The sequence below is a fragment of the Brachycentrus maculatus genome, unplaced genomic scaffold (genome assembly GCF_059751285.1).
Source record: "Brachycentrus maculatus isolate JH-2025_06_01 unplaced genomic scaffold, ASM5975128v1 h1tg000297l, whole genome shotgun sequence".
NCBI lineage: Eukaryota > Metazoa > Arthropoda > Insecta > Trichoptera > Brachycentridae > Brachycentrus > Brachycentrus maculatus.
In genome coordinates, this window is record NW_028281048.1 from 453242 (window position 1) to 465685 (window position 12444).

The 12444-nt window shown below is 35.0% G+C and overlaps 2 protein-coding genes across 3 annotated transcripts in view; one reads left to right on the forward strand and one right to left on the reverse strand.

Annotated features, from left to right (window-relative positions):
- LOC148304922 (putative pre-mRNA-splicing factor ATP-dependent RNA helicase mog-1) overlaps positions 1 to 12444 on the forward strand; it is a 113057-nt gene that overhangs the window by 9610 nt on the left and 91003 nt on the right. The gene's annotated exons all lie outside the window — the stretch shown is intronic.
- l(1)G0469 (lethal (1) G0469 NlpC/P60 domain-containing protein) lies at positions 1419 to 10557 on the reverse strand. Of its 2 annotated transcripts, XM_088267494.1 has the most exons (5): positions 9921 to 10557; positions 8810 to 8985; positions 6412 to 6519; positions 6058 to 6129; positions 1419 to 2455 (listed from the first exon to the last, which is right to left on the reverse strand). In XM_088267494.1, exons 1-4 carry the CDS (start codon positions 10282 to 10284, stop codon positions 6094 to 6096), a joined length of 684 nt encoding a protein of 227 aa, XP_088123620.1. In that variant the 5' UTR covers positions 10285 to 10557; the 3' UTR covers positions 1419 to 2455; positions 6058 to 6093. The 2 variants fall into 2 exon arrangements, with proteins under 2 accessions (XP_088123620.1, XP_088123619.1); XM_088267493.1 differs by lacking the exon at positions 6058 to 6129.

Below are 12444 nucleotides of genomic sequence, written 5' to 3' on the forward strand. Positions count from 1 at the left end.
ACATATCGCTCACTCCTTTCAAGAACGTCATAAATCAAAAATCGTCAATTTTCAGTTGTGCATGTTTTCGGCATGCCCAGAAAATGTACTGTATCCCAGAAAAAGAGCCATAATTTTAACTAAATATTTACCCGCTGCAGGGCAGAAAATGTTGTTTTTGTATTTTGAAGAAAAGGTATTGTTTAATTATTTTTTTTAATATACTAAATATTTTTCGAATGGAGAAAATACCTTCAGGTTTTACCTAGAAAGATCTGTTGCACAGTAAAAAGTTCAATAAGTGGCTTGATATTTATTTTTAATACATTGTGTTATATTTTTAAACTTTAAAAACGTTCTCCTGAAAAATCAAGTTTTTTTTATTTATGATGTTCTTGAAAGGAGTAAGCGATATGTCTACAGAATCGCTAAACAAAATATTATTTTATACAATGGAAAAAATGAGATGGTAGTATTAATGGTCGTCTGTAGTTAAATTCAATATATCAGCTTCTTACTCAAACTCACACGATGTATGAGAGACATATGATTATGTATACAGTTTTTTTTTTTACATAATTTACATTTTTTTATTTTAAAAAAATAAAAACAAAATTTGAGTTGGTAATTTACTATTTGAAGGATAGTAATATGTGATAAAATAAAGCTGCACATCATGGATTCTCAGATAAGCTATGATTATGTAATGGAATTTCATTTATAAACTGAGTCAAGAATAAAACCATTTTAATAATATCCTCTTTCAGTAGATGGCAGTAGTGTCCAATCCTCAACATTATTTTAATTGTGTTGCCATATTGTCCAGTAAGAGTTTTTTTTAGTAAACCAACTGGTTATTAGTGCGGCAAACTACCATATTCGATTTACTACTTGATTCCGTTCTTGTTTTTTATCATCTCATTTATTCTATTGTTATTTTTGTAATTTCCTAATTTTTAACTACTTGTGGGCAGAGTAATCCATTTTATTGATTTTGATCGTAAAAACATGAATGTAGGCTGAGACAATTAATACGTTTTTCAATCGGGAATTAAATTTAGGCAATACATAGTAACTACTGCAAATCGAGGCAGTATATAGAGTAATTGCTATAAATCGTAGCAGTGTACATAGTAACTACTAAAAATCGAAGCAGTTTACATAATCACCACTGAAAATAGAGGAGGTATACATGGTAAATACTGCTAATTGAGGTTGTAAACATAGTATCTATTGTAAATTAGGGTAGTATGCATAGTAAATACTGCAAATCGAGGCAGTATACATAGTTACTTCTGCAAATCGCAGCAATGTATGTACTTATTAACTGCTGCATATCAAAACAGTATACATGGTAACTATGACAAAATTTAATAAGTGCAGTTTTTATTTCAATTGGATTTTGGGAGATTTTGTGGAAAATAAAAATAAAAAACACATATTGTTAAAAAATGTTTTATTCAACGTAATAAATCAATAACTTATTTCTTAGAATACTTATTGACCATATAAAATAATATTATAACACGAAGGAGTATTTAAATAATACATACTGACTAATTCAAACTTTTCAAAGTGCTTTTTTCTTTCATTCAATACAAGACACTCGCATGAAAGTGATACAAAATTGGGTGAAATAAATAATGAGAAAATCGATGGTGGACGCAGTACATTGATAAACTGGGAAAAGGCTGTATTATCATTGTTACATCACAAAGTTCACAACTTTTGGAAGTCATCCACTTAATATAATTAACTGCACCGAGTGGGAATGTTATCACATACATTAATGCTTTTCCAAATAAAAACTAGATCACAGACGGTTATGACATCCTCTTTTTCCTTCATTTCTTTTCAACATTCCAAATTACTCATATTTCCAATAATACTTTCATCAGGGTTGCCATACACTCTTTTTCTCTGATCATTATTCAGGTTTTTTAACATTTTTTTATCAGGACACAAAAAAGACCTCTTGTTTATTTTTGGCAACCCCAACAATATAATATGTTTCTAACCGCTTAATCTTATAAAAAATTTAAATTTTAAGAAATTACAAATACTTTTTGCCCTTGCAAAGTCTTCTCGCAAACTTCCTTAAGTTTCTACAGCGTACAATAGTATGCTAATTTTAAGCTTGTAAAAATGCGTAAGGAAATCGGCAACGCGTGAAATGCGTTATGTAAGTCTTAAAGCGTTATACGCAAGTTAAAGGTTTTCCCCTGTATCTCTCCTTGTCTCTTCACTGTGCAATCCATGCGGGAATGCAGAAACAGAACTTAAAGAGCGGGTTACCGCAAGGCTTTGCGGGTGGCTCGCCAGCTGTTCCTTCACCGGGCTGCTCGGTGACTGGAGGGGAGAGGCGCAGAGGGGGGGCTTCGTCTCACACCGTCTGGAGGTGTCGTCGTTGCTGGCTAGCCACCAGCAACACACCCATGTTCATGCCCACGTTTCCCCACTTCAAAGTCTCGTTTATCTAAAACAACAAAAAACAATAACTCAATACAATGCACTGCATCAACTTTATTATCACATGCTTCTTAACAAAATACTCATTCCCAAATTAATTCCCACTTTTACTTTATAAAAATTAAATGGACTTATGTCTTATAGTGATGTTTATTCATGAAAAAGCATCTGTGTTACCATATGGTGCAATTTTTTTTACTCTTTTTTGACATTGTGTATTTTATAATTTTTGTCTTTAAAGCTTAAAATGACAAATCAAACAATCCATACCAAATTATTATGACTCGTTATATAAATCTGCATTTTAACCACCTTTTTTTACATCACTGTATTTCGTAACTAGTTGTGATGACTTTGGCAGATTACCAAATACCTAATATTTATTTACAGTCAGTGTTAGATACATTGGAACTGGGTGAAGGATTTAGTCACATTTCTTAATTAATCATATCATTGTTACGACAACTAATGTTCTAAATTGTTTATAACAAAGGGAGTCTTATTTATAAATGCATGATAATATCAGAATTGGCAGGTGGCTTTTATTCAAAATGGCACCTTTGAAATGCAATAATTGCCGTTTTTGAGCTGTTACTTTAACATTACATAAACATGATTTAATTTTTTTTTTATTACCATTTTCAAACGATTATCATACATTTATCTTAAAACTTTTGACCCTTTGTGCCACTTGAGACTGCTATTTAAATTCCCTTTTAAAAAAGCAATACCATGTTTTTTTTATAAAATCATTAACTTAATTAAATTTAATTTATTTGTGTTTTCGTATAATTTTATTGTTCGTCATTTATTTATCTTTTTTTAATATTAAAAAAATATTTTTTATTTCTGATAAATATTTTGGAAAAAAACATGCTTTGTATCAAAATCAGTTTTTCAACAATAAACCGGATTTTATTTTTTATTTTTAAAATATTCTTAAGACTATTACGGAGAGAATGACGTGCATTAGGGACACACATAAGCGATTAACATCTGTAGTTTTTCTTTATTTTAGTAAACATGCTTTACTGAGGGACGGCCCTGAATATAAATATCCTTATCATTAAATTTTAATGGTTTGTTTATTGGTTTAAGTGAAAATACTATGTTTATTTAGAGTTCTGATATAAATAGAGAAATGGTTCATCGGATCATCGTAGGGTAAGGTTAGTACGGAAATAAGTCGCATTACGAACGAGGAGTTGAGGATCGATTGCAAAACAAAATGGGCGTTTCCCGCGCTTGCGCTTGACAGTTAAACCGGCGCTGTGGCTAGCGTTCGAAAATGCACGTCCGCATGTTCGCGACTGTAAACAATAACTTTATTTAGGACAAGTACGAATTAAAATGTAAACAAGATTATATCAATAATACTCAATTGTGTAGGTATCCCTCTACTAATTACGTTTTAAAAGTTCAAATTATAAAAAAAAACGTTACGAATGACTTTGTTAATTATAATTTTTATTGTCTAATTCAATAATTAATTCGTCCAGAACTATCCATTCTTTTTTTCTTTAATTCATTACATCTGTAAAAAATATGGCATTTAACCACTTCATTTTAACGTTCTAAACATATGAAAACAATATAACATCTGGCAAAAGGTATATTGGCAGCATTTTATGCAATTGAAAAAATAGTTTTTTTTTTTGTTTTCCGATATCCATGAACTGTGTGAGAAAAGTAAACATATCCGAAAATAGATCAATAACGAAATAATTTAATTTTGAATCATTTTATAAATGCCCGTTACTCGATTAACTCTTCAGTTCATTGTACTTTTCCGTAGCTATTACTTATCGCACTTAAATATGTCGAGGACGCGTGTTTATGTTTACGTCACGTGGCATATCGTAACGTCGATAAACGGTTTTTATTTTCGAACCTTTTCAAACTTGAACGTTTTATTTTATCTAATTTTTACCTACAAAAAAACTGGATAACCAGTTTTAACGTCTCTTCTCGCCACATAATTCCCATATTGGGACGGCTAAATGCATAATAGTTCACATTTAGTTGATGCATTATTTCCTGTGTACCAATAAGCCCTACACGAAAAACATAGAAACAACACGACAAAAAAAGCATTTACACAAACATAATATGAATGAAAATGATATGTTCTTTTTGTCCGGGTGTGATTTTCTTGCATTTTCATGAAAGGTGTATTTATTGTTTAATCTTTAATTTTCTTTCGATGTTTCTCAGTTATTTGGAAAATATCGTAACGCATATTATCAAACAGCTGCGGTTTTATGCAATAATCGGAATCGCTCTGCATATATTATGAATACAAAACGACGACCTTGCGTGCAATTATTGCCGATAAAAAAATATATGCTCAAACGATAGTTTACAATTTATATTGCCGTCGCACTGCATTCCTTTGTCGCTTGCTTTCAATACTGCTTTCTATAAATTAATTAGGTAAAACTATTTCATCTTATCATTGAATCGTTTATCATTATAATGAATGTTTTACTTATTGATAATAAAAAAGTTTTTATTCCAGTTGAAATAATAACAATGGCGCCTGTCTGTAATGCCAGATGTGTTCACAATGTCACATAAATTTACATTCGTAGAAATATAAATTATTGCACACCGCATTTGAATTTGAATTATGTTCTTATTCCGTCTGTTTTGTGCTGTTCGTAAATTGAATTAATATTTTTTGGCGATAAGTCGAGACTATCCCAGACGAAAATCTCAGACGGAGCACAAGTCACGCGCACTCCTGCGATGACGCACTTTGCGCCAAGTTTATAACACAATCGTGTGAAATACCGCGATATGTTAAACATTTTTACACTAAAAATACTTTAACGTACTCAACCCGATTTACGATTTTCTAAATTCCCGGCAATCTTTTCGACACACGCGAAAGCATAAATTTATAGCAATAGTCAGCCACTTCAATCAGTGCGGATCGCGTTCAAATTTTTGAACGTTGACGAGTATAGAACATCGTCGAATTGGGACTAAAATATATGGACAAAGAAATGAAATCATTCCATGTAAATAACAAACAATATGGTCTGTGTCATCTGCATTTAAATGTTATTTGCATCATACTATGGCAATAACAAATATGGGCGGAGCGTCATTACCGTGTGATCAAATAATGGCCACAAGCCCAAATTCCACATGTATTTATTAATTCTTTTAAATAACAAAGTACTTTAAAAAAAATATCGATGAGGTAATATTCGTTTATTACGAAATCATGTAAATTATATGTTTGTTACGCATAGAAGGTATTTAGATAAAAATAGAATATCAGAATAAGACCGGTTATAGTAGAAATTCCAAAGTACCGCGGTGAAATACGAGATTTCAATTGAACCCATTGAAAAAATCAGTACGCTTTCGAAGACCGATAAAAAATACACACACTGATGAAGAGGACCGACGAAATTAGATGTAGAATGGCTTCGTGCAACGGGTCACGAAACACTTGAACTATCGTAACAAGTCCACGAGGTCGGCACCCGATCGCGACGCTAGAAAGAAGTGCGGACGCTTTGGGCATCCTGGAAATGACGGGCAAGGGGAACACGGACATAGTAAAACCTCCAAAAGGTAAATCCCAAAAAGCCTCACCGTTCAAGCAAACTGCACCGCTTCGAGATGCAGCTGTCAAACGATGTTCCACATCGCCATCGGCCAAGTGACCTGAAACCAAAGTTTATGTTTTTGGGGGACAAAACTAAACAACAATTCAATGAGATTGAAATGTCAAATGGCGTGATAATGATATGCATTCACTTTACTAATGAGGGTCGAGATTGATGATGATTGATCTGCGCCTTCACCTGTTCTGCAAAGCCTTGGGATACACAAATGAATTTCAACGTAACATTGCGAGTGACAAAATTAAAATAAATACGTTATGTTTAATAGCTTTGTATTGAAATAATATGTAACTGTAAAGAATGCGTGTTTTTCGTCGCTCACCTGTCTAGAACGAGCTTGTTCCGGTGTCTCTCCATATCGGCACCAGTGGACGAAGTGCAAACTGTTATGCCAGTTCCTGTCGTAACGACTTCTCGCCACGCTGTCAATCTGCAACAATAGACGATTTCATTAGCGTCGTCATATCCATTTCCGATTCGCGAGATGAAGCTATGAGCCGCGAGTGTAACCGTAGGCAAATAACGCTCTTTCGTTTAGGGAACCAAGCCCAAGGGAAGGTTTGTAAGACGTACGCGGAAAATATTCGAATGAGGACAAACGTCGCGATATTACGTAAAATACCTTGATGGACTAAGGGCAAATAATTGCAAACCGATAAGGTATCTTATGTAACTAGTTTTAATTTTTCTACTCCGCGTTTTGCTCATAGCTTCATCAGAGTTCGTAAATACGTTTTTTTATGGTGTATTTTTTTTTTAAATATGATTTGATTCCGCACAACTGTTTTAAAAAAGATCACGTTTTTCTTGGATTTTGTCAACAAGGCCGTCGCAAGTTTTGCTAAATTTCCGGGATGATTTTTTAAAAATAATATTAAGCCGCCTTATCTTATCATTCTTATTGAATATGTCATTCAAGCCAATTTTTTTCTGTTAAACTCAAAATTTGCCTTATCTTTCATGGTATTATCATTCTATTTTTAATACAATAAAATTGTCTTTTTGAACACTCTTAATATCCTCAATTCAGTCACGTATGCGATTTTAATTTATAATAGGTCTTAATGGACTAAAACTGTACGTTGATCTTATAGCGGTATTTTTTTTATTTTTTACTAGTATTGACAAATTTTAACGTTATATATGCATGTTTTTATCTCTCATGATTCTCAGTGTTTACAATATGATTTGAGTACTTTTTTTTTGACACGTAACCTCGTTTGATTATTTTGTTTCGTAACAGTTGAGTTAGTATTATTCTATTTTTATACATGGAGCACACGTAGATTGTAGATTTGACCTTTTCATTATGTTATGTTTTCCTTGTAATCAAACACGGTTAGAATAATAAATTGTGAATTAATGGGGAGTTATTTTATAATTGGTAAAAAATTAGAGCGACGTGATAGTTTACAGTTTTTACATGTCCGAAGGTTTATTTGTCTTCTGCAATATCTTGCACCATGTTCAAGTTGAAATATGATTTTTTATCTGATTATCGCGGAATTTAACGAAAATGATTATTCTAAAATTCCATCTCTGATAACATCGTGACAGAGTTGACATATTATGTATGCGTTCTGAATGATCGATCCATTAATGGCATTATTTTGTATGAATAAAGGAAACGCAATAATTTGTGCAATTTCATATTGTTATCATCTCGTACCTCATTTGTTTCTTAGGAAGTGTAAAGAAAACGAGAATAATGAACTGCAATCTACGGTTCTTTATGATTTATAAAAGTTTCTTAACTTTCTTGTCTAACATTTCAAAGTAGAAAGTCGGAGATCTACGAAAACCATACAATTTCATCGATTACGTTACGCGATAAATTGATAGTGTCGAATTGATTGGCATTCTGTAAACTGAACATAAATCGATATTTACTTTTAATTTAATTTGAATTCTTCCGTATTCATCTTATTTCTGCAATATCTTGCTGTTGATATGGTAATATTAGCTAATATAAGAAAATAAGAAAATATAAGAAAAATACCGATTTGTGTGAATCCTCGTGAATCTAGATATCCTTGACACGTAAAAGGTAAGCGACCACGAAAATATTTACAAAAATGTACCTAGATTGTCAACATTTATTATTTGAATTCATAGTATAGTAAACATAGATATAAATATGAGCTTAGACCACGGACAGTTCTAAAATCGAGGCAGTCCAGTCACGCCCATTCTAGAAACATCCAAACATTTTACAGGTACTTACAGTAAAACCAATATGTACAAACCTTTCTCATAACAATAACAAGATTCTGTTGACAAATCCTGGAGTAAAAAATCTTACAATCACGACGTACCAATCTACTTTTCATGGTAAACAACAAAACGCCGACCAACTTACAAAATGCACACATCAAGTTTTACGTACCGCGAACGAACGATGCGGAGTCTAAAAATGGAAATAAATTACAGGCGTGTCGGGCGAGTACCGAAAATTGCGACACTCGCTACTCTTCCTCGGGGGCAGAGGTGGACTTCGCGTCGACCAACCGAGCCCAGAAAACGGATACAATAGCTGGCTGCTGAAATCCAATCCGCGAGGTGTTTAGTAGAACAAATTAAAAAGTCGGATGTAGCTCGCCAGCTATTCCGTTTGTCTCGGCTCGGCTCGGTCGGGCGCTTTCACCGCGAGCTGCAGCCGAGGAAGCCGTTCGGAGCGATGCAATGGCCGGCCGTCGTGTCTGTGTTCGGTTTGGACTCACCTTGGAGCGAATATCCTTCTCGGAGTTAGCCTGCTCTTGCTTGTCGGCCACATTGTTGATGCGTATAACTGTCCCCTTCTTCCAAAAAGACGTCAGCGTCGTTCTATATACTCTTTTGCGCTGGGACTTCTCGTTCAGCGTATATATCTCTATCTGTTCGGCATTTTTGGTCTTTTCTGCATAAAAAACATATAAATTATTCCTTTACCTTCTGTTTTCCACTTTTTGTCCTTTTTTCGGTTTGTGAAAGATAGATCGGGATCGATGAGGCGATATGAGGAGTGTCGGGTGAGGAGGGTGATGATGAGGCGATTGGAAAGGCGACTTTATTTTTATGATTGTGACGATGTAATAAATATAATGATACTTATATATAAAGTATTATATTATGGGTAGATGTAGGAAGGGTCGATTTTGATACAAATTGAGTGGTTTTATGTATTTATTTATACGAAATGAACTTTCTCAATAGTGCACGTTGTCCTCGTACACGGTGTTGGTGCGCGTTCTAATTATAGACTTACGTATGAATAATACATGTTTCTTATGTTTCTGTATATGTAGCGGGCTGTGTGTGCGTGCTGTCTGTGGGTGTGTGTGTGTGTCGTGACTGTGTGCAGTGTAAACACGGTGACTGTTTGGGGAATGGGTGCATCTTACAGGGATGGATATTCCAATATTTTATCAATTTACATACTCACCATAGTCGCTACCAAGTAAAAAAATGAATCCCATACTTACCTCGGTGGATACAAACCTTCCTAGGACATCTTCCGCTTTTCCATCGACTGGCCGAATTCAAAAGAGAATCATTTCCGCTTTCTGCACACTTACCGTCAATTTTTAAACCCTACGACCTCACACACATGCGTCCCCAGCCAAAACCTCGATTTCTTAAGGATCGATTAGCTCGAGCGAAATCCGTTAAAAAATCGAGTCACATCCAATCTGAACATCTACACAGTCGCAGGATCTAAAATATCGCCGATAAGATCAACAATTCTTTTGAAGACGACATTTTTTTTACTTACCGGGATTCTGCGACAGTTCCCTCGGGCCGCTAGAAAGATTCGGAAATAGGTTCGGAGCGCGAGGGTGAGGGATAGCGTACCTTTGCCCTTCTTCCACATGGCCACTCCGTAGCAGTGGTAGTCCGGAGCCACGCTGGCCTCGGACGCCTCGAGGAGGGGGTCCGCCTTGATCTCCACGATGAAGCCGGACTCCAGCACGGCGCACAGCACTCCCTGCTCGTCATGGCGGAACCACTTGCTCTCGCGGAGCTTGTGGATCGCGACCGAGCTGCCGAAGCGGGCCTTCTTGGGGCTGAAGAAGGCCTGCGCCTGGCTGCCGAACCGGGAGAGCAAGCTGCGCGGCGCCTTGCTCTGCTGCAGGGCGGGAAGGGGTACGGGGGGGACGCCCTTCTCGCCCTTGGTTCGCAACGGGACGCCTCTACAAGTCACGAAATGCGCTTCCATTGATTAAAGTTTTGTTTTGTTCAAAAATTTCAAGGACACCTCCCTTTAGAACGCAACACTCACTCGGATAGTTTTTACTTTTTTTTTTTCAATAATCCGTTTTTATAAGTTTTTCACTCTTTTCAATATCGAGCCGGTCACTGATCCGACTATCTCTCTTCAAATAATTTAAACGAACAACAGGTTTTTACAAATTTCAACTGTCAGCTTTTTTTATCGGCGCATAAAACGAACGACGACACGTCTGCTCGAGATTAAATCCACACGTCGACTGAAGCGCCGCCGCGGCACGGTGGCCTTATGAACCCTCCTCCTGCCCGAGCCTCCCCGCCCGCCCAGCCGCCTCACGCCCCGGCACGTCTATAAAATTAGCACCCAAACATACAGCATGTGCTCGTTCTGTGTGTATATTGTATGAAAACGTGCATATCTGAAGGTATTTAGGCGCCAAGTATTCTTACAGTGCGCGGGCACTCGAGATTCTAGGTGTTAGATGTTAGATGTTGCATCAAAACATAATACAATTATGATGCATCATCGCGCTTCATCAACGAACTTCATCGTAATTACAAGTAACCGTGTGAGCGGAATACCGCTGGAGTTCATTGCATCACTTGACTCATTATTTTATATTTATTTATTGATTTGGCGTTTAATTTGTAGAACTCCATTTTAATTTATGTATTAATTGTTAAATCAAACACAGATGAGTCTACTAGATTGTATTTTATTGTTAAAAAACACATAAAAAATTATATTGTGACAATTCGCTCACTCCTTTCAAGAACGTCATAAATAAAAAATCGTCAATTTTCAGTTGTGCATGTTTTCGAAATGCCCAGAAAATGTACTATATTCCAGCAAAAGCGGCATATTTTTAACTTAATATTTACCCGCTACAGGGCAGAAAGTGTTGTTTTTGCATTTTGAAGAAAAGGCATTGTTTAATTATTTTTTTTAAATAAACTAATATTTTTCAAATGGAGAAAAAACCTTCAGGTTATACCTAAAAAGATCTGTTGCACATTAAAGAGTTCAGTAAGTGGCTTGATATTTATTTTTAATACTTTGTATTATATTTTTAAACATTAAAAACGTTCTCCTGAAAAATCAAGTTTTTTGATTTATGACGTTCTTGAAAGGAGTGAGCGAATTGTTTAGCCTAGTTATAGCATTTTTAAACGCATGTGAAGATTAAATGGACTGACGGTCCTTTTGTAGCTATACAATTCTAGGTACTTAAGTAATAACTAGGCGAAACAATCGTCACAATATTAATTTTTATTTGTTTTTTTTTTTAAATAAAATACAACTTAGTAGACTCAAAAAATCTGTATTTGATTTAAACATTAATACATAAATTAAAATGGCTATTTAAGGACGTCAGTCCATTTAATCTTCAATGTCGTTCGAAAATAACATAACTAGGTGAAAAAATTGTCATAACTGCTATTTTATTTTTTTTGAATTACCTTACGTCCAAGTGACTCTGAAATCTAGCTACGGCTTATGCAACACCGTTTATCATGTCCCTACTCAGGCTTCAACTTTATAAGTTTCATAGCCTATGCCTACTTGTGAGTGGATTTACTCTTTATGTTTAAAGTTACTATAATTTCATGTAATTCATGAGAAAATTCTAGGCAAAAATACTCGCCACAGCTATACAATTATTTTTGCTATATAAGGACCGTCAGTCCATTTAATCTTCACATTCGTTTGAAAATGTCATAACTAGGCGAAACAATTGTCACAATATGAATTTTTATGTGTTTTTAATAATAAAATACAACCTAGTAAACTCAAAAACTCTGTTTGATTTAACAATTAATACATATATTATTTGTCCGCCTCCGTAGTGTAATGGTCAGCATGCTCGGCTACCGTTCTGGAGGTCCCGGGCTCGATTCCCAGGGGGGTTTAATAAATATAAGTGATTTTTTCACTCTAATATTTATTCAATATTACACTGGACTGGTACCTGAAGTGGAGGGCTGATCACCTTTCCTTCATGTGTAATCGATCGAGATAACACTGCGTTTATATGAAGCAGTGCCCTATGCACCACTGGGGTGCGGTAAGGGATTTATTATTATTATATTATTATTATTTTATAGTTCATATTTTTATCTTTACAAAAGTATTTATTTCATTGATGTC